Raw genomic sequence first — 18133 nt, forward strand, 5'->3', positions numbered from 1 at the left:
AGTAAATGGCGTTTGCCAAGCTAAAAACCCAAGAGGGCGCAGAGGGACAGGCTGTAGGACGTCATGTCTCCGCCCACCTTATAAATATTCATGAGCCAAGCGCCTCTGCGTGCCCTTACGCGATGACGCAACGCGACAACTGCGGGTCCCGATTGCTGCAGCCGCTTGTCAGTGTGACGAAGATTGGCACTCAGGTAAGCTGTCACTCAAAATCCCTCTTTTTCCGTTCCCTATCAATCAAACAATCTGGGCCGCACGCAAAAATGCCCCGGGGCGAGGAGTGCGGACCTAGTCAGGGCAGCGGAGGGTGTTTTTGGAAGGGAAGCAGAAGCGGCAGAGCTCCGGGAAGAATAAAAAAATCTGTATACAAGGGAGGGGGGTAAAAAAATATGTCGGCGTTTTGGGGGCAGAGGAGGATTGTGGAAAAGCAAAGGGCGAGAGCTAGAAACGAGGCCCGACAGTTGCAACATTGTCGCTGAGGGGAGGACAGCTGTCCCCGCGTGATTGATTGACTGATGGGGGATGGATTTTGAGGATCAACCGGGCTAGCCTGGTGTGCAGCCAATGCTTGTTAATATCACTGCAGTTGAATTACTGTATAGAGCGAACAAGAAATGCATATTCATTTAAAATGTTCATTCAAAAATGCTAAAGCTCTTGAAGCTGTTTTGTTATGTGGGCAAACGACACTCTTCGTATCAATCCGCAGCGGGGTCCTTTTTTTTGTACCTGGCTAGCTAGGTTAGCTTGTTTTTTGGCAGTGATCCCCTTTCTAAATATGGCGCGTCTCATTTGGCCTCACCGTTCTAGCATGAGAAACACTTTTAAGTTTACAGTTGGCGAACGTTAGCTGTAGCTCGGCCAGACGGTTGTTCATTGGGTTAACCTTAGATTAGGTTAGCGAGCTAACGCCAATGTGGCGTTAACCTTACAGGCAAGCTAATGTTAAATATTGTGGAATATCAAAGCTTACTCCCGCCGAACTACTTTGTCTGCGTCAAGACTACCGTTGTTGTAGCAGAGGATATAGCTTTAGTTGGCTAATGTTTGCTTTCTTAAACTTTTATCTCCCCTTGCCGCCACAAACTGCGGACAGCTAACAGAGCTAAAAGCTAAGTTCATCGTGGTGGGTGTGTTAATAGCAGTTGCAGGGTAACGTTATCGTAAGCTTACTATTATTATAACAACGCATCACGGGCTCGTTATTTCAATCGCCTCTTGTTTCATGAGTGTGGTGTACAGAAATGTGTCTAACTTGATGAGACGTATAGAAATAACGTTACATTAGTAAACGTAGCCGCTTCATACTACGGTAGTCCCCCCCACAGTCCCTTGTTTTGACCAGAGGTGTGTGCACATATCAAAACATTTACATTTTGAATTATACACATGTTTATGTTTTTGTTATTTCTGCATCCTATATATCCTTCAAACGCTTCACTTATCATTTTAGTTAGTTATTTTAGAGGAAATATGTAATCAATACAGTACTATTACATTAATAAACGTTAATGTATTTACACGTTAACATCTATTTGTTTTATGAAAACGAGCTTGTTTATTCTCTCTTAATTACACTAGCCCAGTTTACAAAGCTAATGATAATCTCTCATGATATGACGTTCCAGTTTGTGCCTAACGTTCCACTCCAGGCATATCTTACAGGTAGTCTAATGTAAACTGTGTGTGTTGTATAGGTTGGCCACCTGTCCCTGCATTCTATAATGCCCCAGTGTTTGCAGCATCAGCAGTGAACGTGATGGCAGCCCAGTCGGTTTCCATAGACAAGTACCCAAAGGGAGAGCAGCAGGTGGGTGAGAGGGAGACATTTGGTATGGACCTCAAGGCCTACACAATCTGCTCCAACTGGCTGAACTGCACTTTTTTTTCTTTCTTTTTTTTTTTTGCTTGTTTTTACAAAGATAATCAACCAGAACATTGCTTGAAAAAACAAAACCTAAATGTTTCAAGCCACAACTTTCAGTATGCTGCACCACTCCTTCCCCATAGATCCTCCAGTATTTTTAGTGGGGATAATACGGCCTGGATTGCTGGACAAAAGGGAAACGCTTTATGCATGTAACACTAGAACACAGCCAATGATAATGCTATTACATCAGTTTTAGTAATCTGTTGGAGATGTGCATGGCGGTCTGTAACAGGCCACCACAAATACATCACTGTTTAGGAAACACTGATGCTGTATAAAGCTCTTTTTCTGCCTAGCATATCTGTGTCTGAGCTTATGTAAATTGCTTACAAAACATCATTATTCAAGTGCCAAATTTGGGGGTGTCGAGAGCTGAGAAGGATCTATGACTAATGAGAAATTTCCACCCCAAGCAAGTGATTATTTTTAGCTACTTTGTGCTCAATCTCATTCATTGTTGTTCTCAGTCACATGATTGGGGATGGGATTTATGCCCCTGGGTAGGCAGGCACGGTGTGAAAGTAAAGGAGGAGAAACTTGGCTCCTAATCAATGAATATGCCCCCAGTGTTGTGGAGCCTACACTCACATTTTTACTTCCATTAGGTAGCGTGTGTACACGCAGGTTCTGGATTATATTTTCAATTGCAATCACATCCCTGGGTATGTCGTGTTTAGGTCTGCATTGTGATTGGAGCACAACACTGTCTGGATGTCTAGCTACAGTGTGCTCGTAGAGCAATGGGAGACATGGCATGAAAGAATGCAGACACGCATTTAATGCATCTGTCCATAACATTTTTCAGGTCAACAGTATTTAAGTGAAACAAGAATAAACTGTCAATCAGGTAACTCTAATCAAAAGGTGCTGGTGGCTGGTAACGGGACGAACAACTCATGACACCTGCAGTACCTCTCTGCCTCGTTGTTGATCATAGTGAAGAAGTCTTCATTCTTCTTGAAAAGAAAAATTCAATCTCGTATGAGAAATCCATATTTTTTGGAAGTGATGTTCAGACCATGTCCTCATGACTTTCCACAGGGTTCATATTGAAGCAAGGCTCTGTGTTAAGCTTTACCCTCCAGCTACTCTGGTCTTCACATGATGTCGTATTGTCTCTCTTCACCTCTTCTGTCAGTTTCTGTCTCTTTCTGTTTCTGTCACTCTGTTGCTTTCTTTCTCTCACTCCTTTGTGTTCTCTTTTTCTGCAGATGCAAGGCGTGGTAAAGGTAGACGGCGATTCCGAGCAGAAGTTTATTGAGGTGACGTTGGCAGAGGCGCCCAGTCCGATACCCACGGAGCCACAGACACCCATGGACGCCGACAAAGCCTCCATATATCGGTAGAGCTAATTCTGCGTGTGTGTTTGTTAAGGAGAGAGACCCAGAACAACAGCCCCCTATTCTTAAATCTGTGTTCCTCTCTTTCCCATTCTTAACTTGATTACTTTAAGCTTGGCCAGAAACTAAACTATCACTAGGAAATCTCACATGGCATCTATGAGAACTCCTCCCCTTTTGTTCTCGTGACTTAATTAGGGAGCACCAATCTGACTTTTTCCGTTCAGATAAATTGTGAGGTAGGAAATCTCCATATTTGAGAGGCTCAACAACTTTAACGATTAATCGGTTATCAAAATAGTTGGTGATTTTTCTGTCCAACTAATTGATGCAAGTGTTTAGTTCAACCATTATGTGTGAAGTGATTTTGGTGACACTGCATAAGAATGAAGTTCTGGAATGCTTTGCCCAATACAAATTCCCCCAAATTTTTATAAATCACATTTTTTTCAAAATAAGTGTTGTATAACCAGGAAGATATTACTGATATGGACAGTGATTGTGGTTACACTGCATGACAATTAAGTTATTGACTTTAGTTAAATGTCTTTTCAGCAGCTGCACATTAAAGAGGCATCGTTTGTGTTTTATTAATGTTACACTTATGAGTTATTGATCCAAGAAGTCCGAATCTGTGAATATCTTTCCAACTTTACCAAACTAGAGTACCGTAACTTTTCATTCAACAATCATTAGGTCCTGATCTCGTAATTACAAGATCTTTTCTTGTGTTAATGAGATAGTAGCTCATAATTATCAGATCTTTTGACATAACGAGATCTGGATCTCTTAATTAAGGTGTATATATTTTTTTCTTTTGTGAATGCAATCTGTAAATCAGAGCCTACAAACAAGTTGCATGGTCTCAAGAAAAGCTAATATTATTAAGGACAGTGTGAAGTGCATATAGTGATCACGGGTACAGTGATGAATGTATTCTGTCATATGCCATTAGTGCTCCAGTAAAAAAGACCAAAAGACAACAAATTTTTATGAAAATGCATTATATTGATGGGAGTGACCAGCCATAGCATGGACATGTACTTATAGTGGTCAATTTGACCCAGACAGACGAGACCACTAAAAGAGGTTTCCACTGTATTAGTAACAGTGGTCATATTGCTGTAGTGCATAATAGTTTGCCTAAATGACTTTTGATATTCAGGGTTTCTGTTAGCCTTTGTTTTTATATACACCTAATGCCTTTTTTTTTTTGCATTTTGGAAGCCATGCTCTGTTACTGGGGAGAAAGTGTCTGTTCATTGAAGTGATGAATTCCATTCTGTGTGTGGGCGCACCTTTCACAGGCATCCCCTGTTCCCTCTCTTGGCCCTGCTGTTTGAGAAGTGTGAACAGTCCACGCTGAGCTCTGATTGCATCACCTCTGCGAGCTTTGACGTGGACATTGAGAACTTTGTCCGCTGTCAGGAGAAGGAAGGCAAACCCTTCTTCAGCGAGGACCCTGAACTTGACAACTTGGTGAGATCCGTCTGCATGTCGGGGGAAGAAATTCTCTGATTTGTTGTTGCCGTTTGTCTTTTTTGTTTTCTTTCTTTTTGTCAAGGGGGAGTTTGCTTCACTGTAACACTGCTCTGGCCCATAGTTCACCCAAAATATTTGAACTATTTCAGTAGGTGTTTTTTGTTTTTTTCAATGAACTACAATCTTTGACTGCATTTTCATGTAGTTGGTAGCATGAGCAGCTCAAAAAGAAAAACGTTCTAGAAGATTTTCTTAAAACGAGTGTTGGCTGTGGCTGGGTTAAATCACTGGCTAAGACAACCTTTGTGACTGAAAAACGGGTTCAGATGTGAGGTATTTCACAAGGAGACACAAAATGGAGGAACCCCAACTCACTCACACACTTACTAGTCAATGACCTTTAACTTTAACAGCACAGTGAGATGCGGTCCTCTCCACTGCTGTAGCTGCCTACCTGTTAATTAGAAATTCCTCACAATGGTCAGATGCCACAATCAGCGTCATTTAGCTGGTAAGTCTGATGGTTTAGCTCGGGTAGTCTAGCTGTTTGAAATACAACATGGGGTGCTGTAGCTGACATGACCTCTGACCTCTGCTGCACTTCCTTATTCACAATCCCCACATTGTCCAACCGTTTCTCTCTCATTGTCTTCATTCATCAGCCTATCAACTAACCCTCCAAAGTCATCCTACTGATCACCATCTGATGCCTAGCTATGTAATCCCCTGCCACCACCTGTCTAGTCTGTGTGCACCTTCCTTTACTCTTGTATTAGGCTCCTCCCTCTTCTTGAAATACGAATTCACCACAGCCAGTCCATCCTTTTCACAAAATCCCCCACCATCTATCCTTCCATTCCTCTCCTTGACACCATAGCTACCCATCACCACTCCTCCTTGGGTACAGTCTCCACCACTTCATCCGGCTCACTCCAGAATTCTTCTTTCTCTTCTTCTTTCCACCGACCCTTTTTTACATCATCGTATAACTAAAACCGATCTCATCAGGAAAATTAACACATAGTGGCGTTAGTGTGTTACTGATTCGTACGGTTCCACCTCTCCGTTCAGCACACATGTGAACCGCCGATTAATTGCAGAGATTAACCATGATAGTGTGAAATACGTTTTTACTGCGAACTTTATCAATCAATATTCAGTAAAAATATGAAATTTTGAAATCGTCATTAATGCTTTCTAGTCGTCGATCCCTGATAACGTTACCTTGTGAACAACAAATTTGTTGTTAGAGCTAGTAATGTTAACGGCACCAAGCTAACGGCCAACGTTCAGAGGTTCCATTTATTTTCCATTATGATGCGTTCATGCTCTGTTTGGTAAAAATAAGTATTGGGCAGGTGAATTATAACGTTGGCATGACGACTTCAAATGTAATCTTGTAAAATGTAGTTTTTGGTGAGAAACTTGAAACTCTAAAAGTTATATTTGCTCTCTTTTTTTTCTTTTATGCTGATCTAATCCGAGACTTTAAAAATGTGACGCGATCTGAACCGTGGGTTTTATGATCTGTTGCACTCTTATTAAACATTCATTAACGTGATAAGAACTACCTAAAATGACAGAAACCACCTTTGAAAAAAATGATTTGACTTTGTTTCGTTGGGCCCATGTCACATCTGGGGCCAGGGTTCATGACCTATACTGCAGTTAGCCACCAGAGGGCCAGCCAGAAGATTTGGCTTCACTTTTGGGAAGCTGTCATGTCATCTACTTTTATAGACAGTCTATGGGTGACCGAAAACAAGAAAAAAATACGGGATTCTGAAATAAAGAACAGAAGTGATCATCTAAGTGTCTCAGTCCTCAATATCAGACATTTAGAGGACACACAGATGGAAATATATTTAGCTTGAGAGACTGTTCCCGTTTGTAGACTGACACAAACCTTTTTTTTGTATAATTCTGACCTCTAGATGGTGAAAGCCATCCAGGTGCTGAGGATCCACCTGCTGGAGCTGGAGAAGGTGAGTGACCTGTGTAAGGACTTCTGCAGTCGCTACATCGCCTGCCTCAAGACTAAGATGAACAGCGAGACTCTGCTGAGTGGAGATCCAGGGAGCCCGTACTCCCCCGTACAAGGCCAGGTCCAGGGCTTTTCCCCCACCAAGACTCCGGTATGGACTGTAGGTGGACTGTACTTATCACCTCTAAACACAAATAGATAGATCTGTTAGTGCCTTTTCAAGAGAAATTCTCATACATGTCACTGACGATGTTGTTTTGGATTCTTTGCCTTTTTTAATGCGTTTCAAACCATTTCATTCTTCTAACCTGCTACACAGTATTAGCTCAAGTTTAATATCAACGTTCTTTTAAAGTATACGAGCCATCAACACACACTTGACCCATTCTGTATTGCTGCTCTGTGTTATGCAGACCCCCAGCTCTATCTCGGGAACCATCAGTCCCCAGGGTCAAATTGTGGTGCCAGCGTCAGCTCTGCAGCAAGGGAACGTTACCGTGACAGCAGTCAACCCCACCCAGGTGGTCGCAGGTATGTCACCATGGCATACAACCCCTCCCTCAGGTACTGTACTGTTCTGATTGCAGCTCAGATGTTGTTGAGAATCTTTCATCTAGGACCTAAGAAATGTCAAATCTGATTGGTCAAGTCCTGCCTAGCCTTACATCTTGTTCTACAATTCTGGGTCGCCCTCTACAGCGCAGCAGATTATATTACTCTCTCTCTCTCTCTCTCTCTCTCTCTCTCTCTCTCTCTCTCTCTCTCTCTCTCTCTCTCTCTCTCTCTCTCTCTCTCTCTCTCTCTCTCTCTCTCTCTCTCTCTCTCTCTCTCTCTCTCTCCTCTCTCTCTCTCTCTCTCTCTCTCTCTCTCTGTGTGTGTTGTTTGTAGGTGGCACGGTGTACCAGCCTGTTACAGTCGTCACTCCTCAGGGCCAGGTGGTAACGCAGGCTCTATCTCCCGGGACAATACGCGTCCAAAACAATCAGGTTGTTCATCTGTCTTTGTGATGCTGGTGTATATTCTATCTCCTAAAATGGCAAATTGTTGGTAATTAGTTCAAAGTTTAAAATTGAAATCCAAATTCACATTGTGTGTAATTTGAGCAGAACCATGGTAATGGTAAATGGACTGTACTACCGTATAACGCTTTTCTAGTCTTTCCGACCACTCAAAGCGCTTTCACATATCATCATTCACACACTGATGGACAGGGGCTAAGTGCCACCTGCCTATCAGATTCTATCACATGCATACACAGTAGGCACAGCTACGGGAGCAATTTTGGGGTGAAGTGTCGAAAGACGACCACAGTCGCCATGTGAACCATGTGATGTTGTTGGTGACATGAACAAACAGCAAGGTGTCTAAATGAATGAATATCTGTCTGCTCAGCTCCAGCTGCAGTTTCACCAGGACTTGAACCTTTTTAATCACGATGACAACTCCACCAAGAACAAACGCGGCGTTCTACCCAAACACGCCACTAATGTCATGCGCTCGTGGCTCTTCCAGCACATTGGGGTGAGTCTGTGTGCATCAAATCTATTGCCTGTGTTACTCTTCAACCCTCAACAAAAACACTGAAGCCTTTCCTCCCCCGTCCTCTCCTGTAGCACCCATATCCAACAGAGGATGAAAAGAAACAGATTGCCACTCAGACTAACCTGACACTTCTGCAGGTCAACAACTGGTGAGTTTGGCCTACAAAGACAATTCAGTGCCGTTATTATGCACCATCCCAAATTCATGTCAGGGCAGGGGTGTTTGTCAAGACGCACTCTTTTCTACCCACTGTGGAAAAGATTGTCTGCCCACTGGAGAGATGCTGCTGGCTTTTAAAATCAGTGATTAGCTATTTCTGCTTCTACTTGCAGCATTCGATCCTTATGAAAACACAACTCAATGTAGTTTGCCCAATCAGTTGAAAGCTGAGAACAGATTGAACTCCGACATCCTGTTAAATTTTAGTGGGAGATGATTTCATCACAGCGTATCAGGACAGAACATCTGACAAAAACTACAAAAGCACATATTCCTGTCAGTACCGTCACAGATCTGTTGTCTTGCGTCTCCAGGTTCATAAATGCACGAAGGCGGATCCTGCAGCCCATGTTGGACGCCAGCTCCTCTGAGACACCAAAAGCCAAGAAGAAGACGCCTCAAAACCGGCCACTGCAGCGCTTCTGGCCTGACTCCATCGCCACAGGGGGAGGCACCCAGCAGCAAGTTACCATGCCCGACGGTACGCAGCAGGGTTTAGTTTGAGCAGTTTGTATTCAAGTTAAAGAGAAACTCAAAATGTGTGTGGATGTTTGTCCTAGGGGAACAACATTTTATCAACCATGGCCAAAATTAAGGGTGCTCGGATTGATCGGCCACCGATCGTTATCAGCCGACACTCGTTCCAAACAGTTTGGCAGTCTCTATTTGGCGGCGGGCTCTCCATCTGTAGTTTTGTGCATCTGGCAAGAAAACTCACAGATAATCTACTAAAAATGTAACGGATATATGATAAATGAATCTGATTCTGATAAATTAAAAAATGCTTGCCACGCTTTTGATTTTCCTCCCCCGAGAGAGATGGGAAGACACACACACACACAGACACACACACACACACACACACACACACACACACAGGCCGTGTCCAGGGAAAATAATTCCCTCGAAGCACAATTTTGAATAGTATTAAAATAGGTAATCCATTGAATCAATAGACATGCAAAAATGTTGCTCTAGATTTCAATGTCAACATTGTGAGTAAATCTTCCAACTATGTGGTACAGCCCCTTTGAAACCAAGCTGGCAAGTATGAGATCCAATCTAAAATCACAAATCTCAGCACTGAAGGGCTTTCACAACACAGCGTCATGTGAATTTCTTGCTCCAGTTGAGATATTTCATTCACGCCTTTGCATGTAATCATGCTGCTTGAAAGGTTTACTAGTGATTGTTATGTATTGATTCCTGGTGTGTGACAAAACTTATGAATATCCTTCTTCTTTGTCAGTTTAATGAGTCCTCTGTACACTCAGGTCTGCACAAAAGGTTAACATGTCGAACTCTCTATTATTCAGCCTGTCACTCACACACCAAAGGTAAAACCCAGAAGAAGTGTTCAAATGTCAAATAAGATAATTCAATGGAAGCCATGCGAGCAGTATTTGATGACATTTGTTGGAGTTGATGACAGTCATGTGTGCTCCGCTCTACAATCACACGGTCACACTGAACCAGACGGCAGCCAAAAGAGATCACATTAAAGTCTCCTTTAACTTTCTAACTTGTCCTGTAACTGAGCCACCAAGGAAAGGTACACTGCTAACATCAGTTTGCAGGCTAGATGGCTAAATAGCTGCTCAGCTTGTACTGTAATATAAATTCATAATTTTCTTGTGGTATTGATGTCTGTGCGTGCGTGCCTGCGTCTGTCTGTCTGTCTGTCTCCGCATCTGTCTGTGTGTGTACTGGGATTTCCAAAAAATACACTTATTAGATTCTTTCAAAGTCTTCACAACGTATACCATGAGTCTGTAACTTGACGGGTTGGTGGTAATTCTACATTTGTGGTGTTTTTTTATTTCACATGCGTAGTAATATGATTTTACTCAGTAATTATTTCCTTTCGTTCTCAGGCACAATGGTAACGATGAACATGGAGGGTCTGCAGAGCCTGACGTCAGACGGCGCCACACTGGCGGTACAGCAGGTGATGCTGGGAGGCCACAGTGAAGACGAGTCGGGGGACAGCGGAGATGAGGACGATGACACGGACATGGCCGGGCTGGGCCTGGACAACAGCGACTCATTGCAGTAGAGGACACACTCTGATCTACACACAAGACATGCGTAAATAGGTCGGCAGGTTACGTGTGTTTTCTCAAACACACTATGTGTCATAGTACAACCACACACACACACACACACACACACACACACACACACACACACACACACACACACACACAAGGTTTACATAGAGCACAAAACTACAGGACAGAACAGTCCTGCACTCTTCCAACCCTCCACCCTGCTGAACGGCGGTTTATGCTGCGTGTGTGAACATCAGGAGTTTCATTTCAGAAACTGTTTTTTAATTATTTAGTTGATGTATGCGAGTGCACTTTTTTGTATATTTAAGCTCAACAAGATTAAATCAAACAAACAGAAGAAAAAAGAAGTGTTAAAAACACTCGAAGCAAGTTTGTATGCTCCGTTAAATAATGTTGACTGATTTCTGATTTATTTTCTCGGCCCCTGTTCCTCCTCCCCAGTTGAATTCTCGTTTTGGATGCCAACAGTTTCAAGTTGTATCTGTAAGGGTTTGTCTTTTTGCATGCTTGTGTTTTGAGTAGATGTGCACACTTTTGCAACTGACTCCACGGCTCTCACACGGGCCCTGCAGGCCAAGCGGAGCCCAAGGTGAGAGATTGAAAGGAAAAAAAAGGAGATGCTTATTTTTATATACAAATGTATGAAATTAGTGTTTTTTGTTTTAATTTTTGTGTTCTCCTGTTTTGTAAGGAATATTTATGTACAGATTCATAATTAAAGCTAGCAACCCTGTTTTCCAGGGTTCTTTGAAGTTTTCTAAAAAACAGAAAAATGAATTGAATGCTGATGAAAATTGCTATTTAAATTGGTTTTAAACGTACAATAACATCAAGGCCTTACCTGTGTTCTTTTTTTTAAAGAATTCTTGCCAAGAAGCACAAAAGAAAGTTTGACACTTTTTGAAATTGGTCAAAAGGACACTAAACTACAGAACACTTGTGTGGTTCTGTAAAGCATCGTTAATAATTTTACTTTGTGTGCTGCAACATCGCAGTTCTCTTTCATAGTAACTTAACTGCAGTGATCTTATTTCTTTAAATAGAGCTCCAGTTTTCCCCTCATTGTGTATACCATGCATCACTCTTGTAATCATTTTACAGTAATGGCATACTTCTCAAATGCACAATCCAGAACACTATGCTAATCACACAATCACAAGGGTCTGAGTGACCAGTAAGATATTATGAAATCCATCGTCAACAAGAAGCAGTGGACTTTTTGCACGTGTCAAACTTTTATTTATGTACACATAAATTGTTTTGCGTTACAACAAAGAGTAGTTGGAAAGTTCCTTGTTCATTGCCTGCCTGAAGGACTGGGACTGCAGCCTCTTTTGGTCCCCCTGCCACTACATACACCTGTAGTGACAGATTGAAATCTCTTTATCAATACGTTGATATTACTTCACAAATTGGGGTGCCTCTTGTTTGAATATCTGTAATATTGTACTGTACAACAATTGTCTGTCAATAGCTGCAGATAGCTGGTTCATATTCCTCTTGTAAAGTTGAGTTGAAATGGTTAATGTCATGCAGCCTGAGGGTGCAGTGACTCTGGGTGGGCCCTCGCTGAGCTCTCCATCCCCACTTGCGTCTGTCTTGGCTTTTTATGAAGCGGTGTTCACTTTTCTCTTGTCTGTTTTGCCTTAGAGCTTTCTATTTTGGAATAAACGATGCCTAACTCTCTGCTGTGCACCGTCTCTTTGCCCCCTAACAGGATTTGTGAGGATCTGACTCTGGTGTGATGGTTTATCTCTATAGTGTTCTCTTTTTGTCAAATGTGGAAACATCCAAGCCAAATCCTAAGAAGTAACGAGGTGCTTCAGTTGTCTGTGCTCAGCGTTGAACTGCGGGCCTCTTCTCTCTGAAAGACAATGCAGAAATAAACAATTACTTAGATGTGGTGGGTTGTATTCAGAAAGCCAGTATGCACACTACGGGGGACCGGTTTCACAAACTGACTTGGATGAATTTGGGCTCGAGTATTCAGACTTCAGACCTTTGCACAAAGCAGTCTCGTTCGTGAGTATTTTAAATGGAACTAATTTGCAGTTCCAAGACATTTTTCAAACAAAACAAAAAAAAAATCATGGCTGAGTAATCATGTCAGTACAGTTTAGCTCTGTTCACTTCAGCAGAACATTTTACTGTGACAATTGAGAGATGAGTGTAACAATACCAAACACATCAGTAGAGCTAAATGTGGAGATCTGTTCAGAGCTGATGGGTTCAGCGCTAAGTCGGGTCAGGTGTGGGATAGCTGCCTTGGACAATTGATAATCCACAACACTGTTAACAAACCACCTTTTTCTCTTTTTGTAATTTATGCTGCTGGTCAGCAAGTTACCGACTGTTACCATGAAACATGGGTCTTAGTTCAACATGGTGGTAAAGCTTTATGTCAAATATTAGAATATTCTAAAATCAATATTAAATCAGGCAACACACAGACCAGTCTAAAATATGTAATTGTGAAACCAGCCCTAGGACCCTGAGACTGAAGCCGCTAAATAGAATTCAGCCATCATTCATTTTATCTACACCTGACACATGTCAAAATGTAAACACTGTCGAGAACACATTGGAACTACTTTGCAGTGTGTCATAATGGGTTGACAAGGTTCTTACAAATGCAGCCTTCCTTTGACTGAATATATCTATATTTAGTGTTCTTCAGTATCCCAAACTCAAATGAAACATGCTGACCATATGGTGTATCTGGTTCATTACTAGTCTTATGTTCTCCAAAGGACAAACCCTTGTAAGTGTTAGGTCCTGGAACAGGACACAGTTTGTCATGTACTGACCTCCATCTGTTGGCGGATCCAGCTGAGCGACCGTGTAATGCGCGTGTAAACGCCTGGCTTGTTCCTCATAGCACAGCCAATTCCCCAGCTGGTCGCACCAACCAGCTTCCAGACAGACGAGTCCTCACAGGCCAGAGGACCTCCACTGTCCCCCTGAGGAAACACACACACACACACACACACACACACACACACACACACACACACACACACACACACACACACACACACACACACACACACACACAGTCCCCATCTCACTTACCAATCGCCAATGTCTCACAGCTTCTTAAACCGGAGAGGCCCAGGAGAGAGTACATTATTACACTTCCTGTTGTCATAATGGAACATTTGTGTGAACTTTTGGGAGTATTTTAAAATCAGTAATTTTATTTCTATGACGTTTGGGAAGTTTTAGTGTAGTTTATATTTCTGTGTATATTTCTAGTTTAATTGATGGTGACATTTTGTTTCACAGGTCCCATAGTTTCCTAATAGTTTCTCTGAAAGGAAGAGATAAGTGTAAAGCTGTAAATTAGTTGCTTCTAATGCCTGCTACAATGAAGACAGTGTTGATTAAATTAATTCTAATTTTCAGTGTGAGACAGAGACAGTGCAGGTCAGCTGAACATAAGATGGAAATGTTGTTTTTCTGTATGGTTATAGATTATGTGTAACCATACAATTCAGCAAATATTGAGAGTAACACCTCCAATAATTTATAAATAGTAACATTTCCAGCCATTCCTCAAAGAAAATTCTGCTCTACTATATAATTTCTTCCTTAAAAACTCAAAAAAGAGCATGTCCTCAATATGGTTTGCCTCAGAACACTGCCTCTTTTTGCCTATAATTGTTACCAAGTAAGGTTGATTTATTGTCATTGTACAACAATGTGGTTATTGATTTCCTCTCTATATGAAGTCTCATTGTTCACAACAGAGTTCTCTTCATGTTCGGGGTAGCAGTTGTGGGTGTACAGTGTGAAAGAGGCGGCTGAGCACACAGCCCTGGGGGGCTCCGGTGTTCAACACTAGAGTGGAGGAGGTGCTGGGGTCTCTTTGTGAGGAAGTCTAGTTCCAGAAAAAGTATCAATAAATGACAGGACATGTAAACTAACTACCATCACAGTTCAATGTTGTTGGTTCTCAGTGAGCAGAAAGTCATTGGGCCTAAATGTATTTGTTCACTTTCATTTATTTTTTATTTAATTTTTTTAAGCTTTATACACCACAAGAATGTTGTCCTCTCTGCCTCATTTTACAGCAGTACTTAAAGTCTTCTTATTACACTTCAGTAAAATATACGAGTACTAATGCTTAGGACATCAAGGAACTGTCTGTCTGCTGTTTGGTGCTGAACAGGTGAGTCTTTTACTGCTCTTCTTCTAAGAAAACACCTGCCTGCTTGCTGAAAATAACACTGACAGCAAGAGAGTGAACTAAAATAGTAAAGTTGTAGCTGGACAGATAAACAAAAAGCTGTCACATTGCCACATTCATTTCACATAGTCATTTGATACTTTAAAATATTCATTATAGCTGCTGTTAGTAAAAAATCAGGTATGTAAGAGTGTTAATAGTTGAATTTGCAGTGCAGGTTGACCCATAGTTTTATGTGCGTCTAAACTGATCATAGTCAAATCTTTCAAACCATTGGAGTTGTTGTCACATGTAAGCATTTGTGTTCAAAGACCTGTAAGCTTTGGAACTCTCTCCCATTATCAGTTTCACTTCTGACATGTCTCCTTTACCACATGCAAATGAGTCCCATGATTCACCTATAAAGTCATTCAAAAGATAAAGTAATTGTCCACTCTTTTGTTTGGTGCCAAGACAAACATTCTTATAAAGATGGCATCAGCTACCAAAGGGATTTGGATCTTACAGATCAAGTATCGAGTAAAGAGTACCCTCTTGAAATATGTAATTTGATTGTGTTTACAATAACACTCCTTCAGTTTAGCTTCACAATGAAGCCTTACGGCCCAAATAAAGATTAGCTCTTTAAAGAAATAATCCGACAAAAAAAAAAAATCCTGTTCCTGTGGCTGTTACAGGACTGTAATAAATCCGACCAATAATTAAATTCTGCCCTAATAATATTGTTGGATAGGTAGGTCAGGTCGGTAAACCTCTCTGAGAATGGGGTCTTCATGACCCATAATCAGTTAGGGGGTCGACTGTGAATAAGTGGAGAGCAGGGCCGTCCTTCTATCAGAGGGACGGTGGTTCGATCCCCGGCTCTGGCTCGATGTGTCCTTGAGCTAGACACTTAACCCCAAAATTGCTCCCGTAGCTGTGCCTACAGTGTGATAGAATCTGAATTGTAAGTCGCGATGGATAAATGACTGTAATTTAATTAATTAATTTAGTAAAATAGAGACCTCGTTCTGTTCTTCCAGATAAGAGATTATATCAAGAAAAACACTTTTACACTGTTATCTGATTTGAATGTTTCCAGGTTAGAGAAGCAAGTCTGTGGGGGGGGGGACACAGGAATCAGGGCCTCTTCTCTGCTCTGAAACCTTCTCAGTGAAGGGATCAATGTTTAAAGAAAACCATCTGTACCTGACAGGAGTCAGTTCCTCCCTCTAGGTATCCTGCACAGATCATCCAGGAGGAGATGAAGCCCTGGTAAACCTCTGGCTGGTTGCAGGTCTTAGTGGAGAGGAGTGGCACCACGGCTGAGCGCAAAACCACACTGGTCTCTCCTGGAAAAAGCACGTCATTTCAAGCATGTGTCAGAGAGGGCACGATCACAGATGTTATTGCATTACACCCAAATGAGAATGTAGTTGTACGCAGCTGAAATAATAGACTAGAAATCATCTGTTTGACATTTTCACACTCACCTTCATCCTCCGTTGCTCCCCATCCAGAGATCCAGCACATGGTGCCCTCCTCAAAGTCCTCCCCATAGTTTGGCAGGCAGATGGGCTCCACAAAGCCTACATAAGAGAATTTCAATAACCCACATTTGCCGGACATACTGTACACAATAATGTGTGTGCTCTGTTTCCACCATAACCAACATCAATCAATCATGCATGCTTAATTACATCCAAATCCTGTTTTCAGGTGGTGGCTACTGTAGTTTGGAATGAAATGACACAGCGGCCACACAAACAAATACGCTAAAAGGTGAAGAAGTGAAAAAGGTGAAGACTAACAGCTGAGAGCTGAGACATGAGACTAATACACATAATGACACTCTCACTGCCAGAGAAAAAAGAGCAAGAAACCTGATAGAGGGAGGGAGGAGAGAGCAAACGCCTCACAGGACTGAGAGGCGAGAAAGAGAGAATAAAGAAAAAGTTGTGAGCTAAGAATCTGTACTTTCACTTTAAAACTAGTTAAAGCTGCAAGTGATTTTGATCTCTATAGGGCATAAAGCTGACTCGGCTACACATACAGTACATTATATGCAAGCATAGGTGGGTTTCCAACCAGACAAAGCAACAATTTGTTTTGGTATATACACCTCCAAGTCACAATATAAACTGAAACGGTAAGGGCCGTAACGTTAGTATAGTTTGGATTATTTGAGGTGTGTTTGTGTGAAGGACTTCTCCAGAGTCAGTGTATTAGTTACAGTAGATGGAGTTTGGAGAAACAGATAGGAGTAGCAGCACTGGAGCAAAGCAATGTACTGCTGTGGACGTATTTTAGACACCTAAAAGAATCAATATCAGTTTAAGAGTACGCTATATTTAGAATATTTTCACCCCTTCACTTTGCCGTCAGACAGCCCTTTCTGATGGGGAACTGAAGCCGTTATCTATGCTCTCATCAAAGCCACAGACTCCTCAGTCATTTTACCTTGCAAAACACGGAAGTTGCTGTCTACCGCTGCTTCGCTGGATTAGTTTGTTTGTGTCTTGTCTTGTTTCAATCAATCCTTTAAAATACCAAAGTCACACAATAAAACAAACAAACCAACTGATCGAGGCAGCAGGCGAGCTGAAACATTGTGCAGTGTACATCAGGAAAAAGTGGGTAAGGGTGCTTGATTATTCTGTTCACCACCCTTTATTTTATTTATCCAGGGTACACCGTCACATCAAGTACAGCAACCTCGAGACCAACATTAGCTTCGTGATTGTGGTGGGGAATGCTGCCCAATGAATGAAGCATACTGTGTATTGTTGTGAACGCAGCCCTCAGGCAGGCTCCTCCCCCAACACATTTCTTAATCAGGGACAGCTTGTAAAAGGCACCTGTTGGCATGGCCTCACCTCTTATTGGACCCTGTCCTGTCTCTGTGGTGGCTCGTAGTGTTTTTTGTGTTACAGAAGCTCCATTGTCCTGACGTCGATGAGTGACTGCATATGTTAGTGCCCCATATATGAGGTGGTTCACCTGCTGTTTTGCCTTTGTTTTGATTAATTTACATTGTACAACCAAGTGTGTTTGTTTGTTTATTTGTCTTGATTCTTTCAGGTATTAGTTCCCTTTTTCTTTAGGTGAAGTAGAGTGTCATTGTTGGGAGGCTAGGCAGCCGTGGTGAGGTCCCTACACCGTATCTATGCATTTGTAAACACTGGGATAAGAGTGTGGACTGCACCAGTTCTGTTGTGAGGATTGCAGTGTTGCACCTGAGACTATGTCCACACTACTCCATTTCTATTTGAAAACGCATATGTTTTGCTACGTTTACACTGAGAATCCACACTACGCTGGCGTTTTCAAGCACCGAAAACGGAGGAGTTTGAAAACGCTCCCGAAGATGGATACGTTTGAAAACTCCGGGGTTGC

General features: G+C 42.0%; 2 protein-coding genes across 7 annotated transcripts in view; one reads left to right on the forward strand and one right to left on the reverse strand.

Moving 5' to 3' along the window:
- Nucleotides 1–124: 124 nt before the first annotated feature.
- pknox1.1 (pbx/knotted 1 homeobox 1.1) lies at nt 125–12255 on the forward strand. Of its 6 annotated transcripts, none has more exons than XM_068725183.1 (11): nt 125–194; nt 1698–1810; nt 3142–3272; nt 4578–4749; nt 6687–6896; nt 7150–7300; nt 7625–7722; nt 8129–8257; nt 8350–8426; nt 8812–8978; nt 10372–12255. In XM_068725183.1, the coding sequence occupies exons 2-11, from the start codon at nt 1760–1762 to the stop codon at nt 10551–10553; spliced, it is 1368 nt and encodes a 455-aa protein (XP_068581284.1). In that variant the 5' UTR covers nt 125–194; nt 1698–1759; the 3' UTR covers nt 10554–12255. The 6 variants fall into 6 exon arrangements, with proteins under 6 accessions (XP_068581284.1, XP_068581288.1, XP_068581289.1 ...); XM_068725187.1 differs by lacking the exon at nt 125–194 and adding an exon at nt 218–1347 and having other exon boundaries at nt 7150–7267; XM_068725188.1 differs by lacking the exon at nt 125–194 and adding an exon at nt 218–1347 and having other exon boundaries at nt 6687–6887; nt 7150–7267.
- Nucleotides 12256–12391: 136 nt separating this feature from the next.
- Nucleotides 12392–18133, reverse strand: part of tmprss3a (transmembrane serine protease 3a) — a 34609-nt gene continuing 28867 nt past the window's right edge. Inside the window, exons 11-14 of the mRNA XM_068725163.1 lie at nt 16231–16326; nt 15947–16089; nt 13377–13529; nt 12392–12433 (exon numbers count right to left, since the gene is read on the reverse strand). Of these exons, the coding sequence (XP_068581264.1) occupies nt 12392–12433; nt 13377–13529; nt 15947–16089; nt 16231–16326 (434 nt within the window). The remainder of the gene's footprint in view (nt 12434–13376; nt 13530–15946; nt 16090–16230; nt 16327–18133) is intronic.

This window comes from Cebidichthys violaceus, unplaced genomic scaffold (assembly GCF_023349555.1).
Source record: "Cebidichthys violaceus isolate CVI_PGR_0920_01 unplaced genomic scaffold, fCebVio1.0.p SCAF_34, whole genome shotgun sequence".
In the NCBI taxonomy this organism is placed as follows: domain Eukaryota; kingdom Metazoa; phylum Chordata; class Actinopteri; order Perciformes; family Stichaeidae; genus Cebidichthys; species Cebidichthys violaceus.

Excerpts from the sequence above, each read along its gene's own strand:
- pknox1.1 (XM_068725183.1), top strand. The coding sequence starts at position 1,760 with ATGGCAGCCCAGTCGGTTTCCATAGACAAGTACCCAAAGGGAGAGCAG. Across the intron at positions 7,301-7,624 it reads GCATACAACCCCTCCCTCAG|GTGGCACGGTGTACCAGCCT; the intron begins GTACTGTACTGT and ends TGTTGTTTGTAG. Across the intron at positions 7,723-8,128 it reads TACGCGTCCAAAACAATCAG|CTCCAGCTGCAGTTTCACCA; the intron begins GTTGTTCATCTG and ends CTGTCTGCTCAG.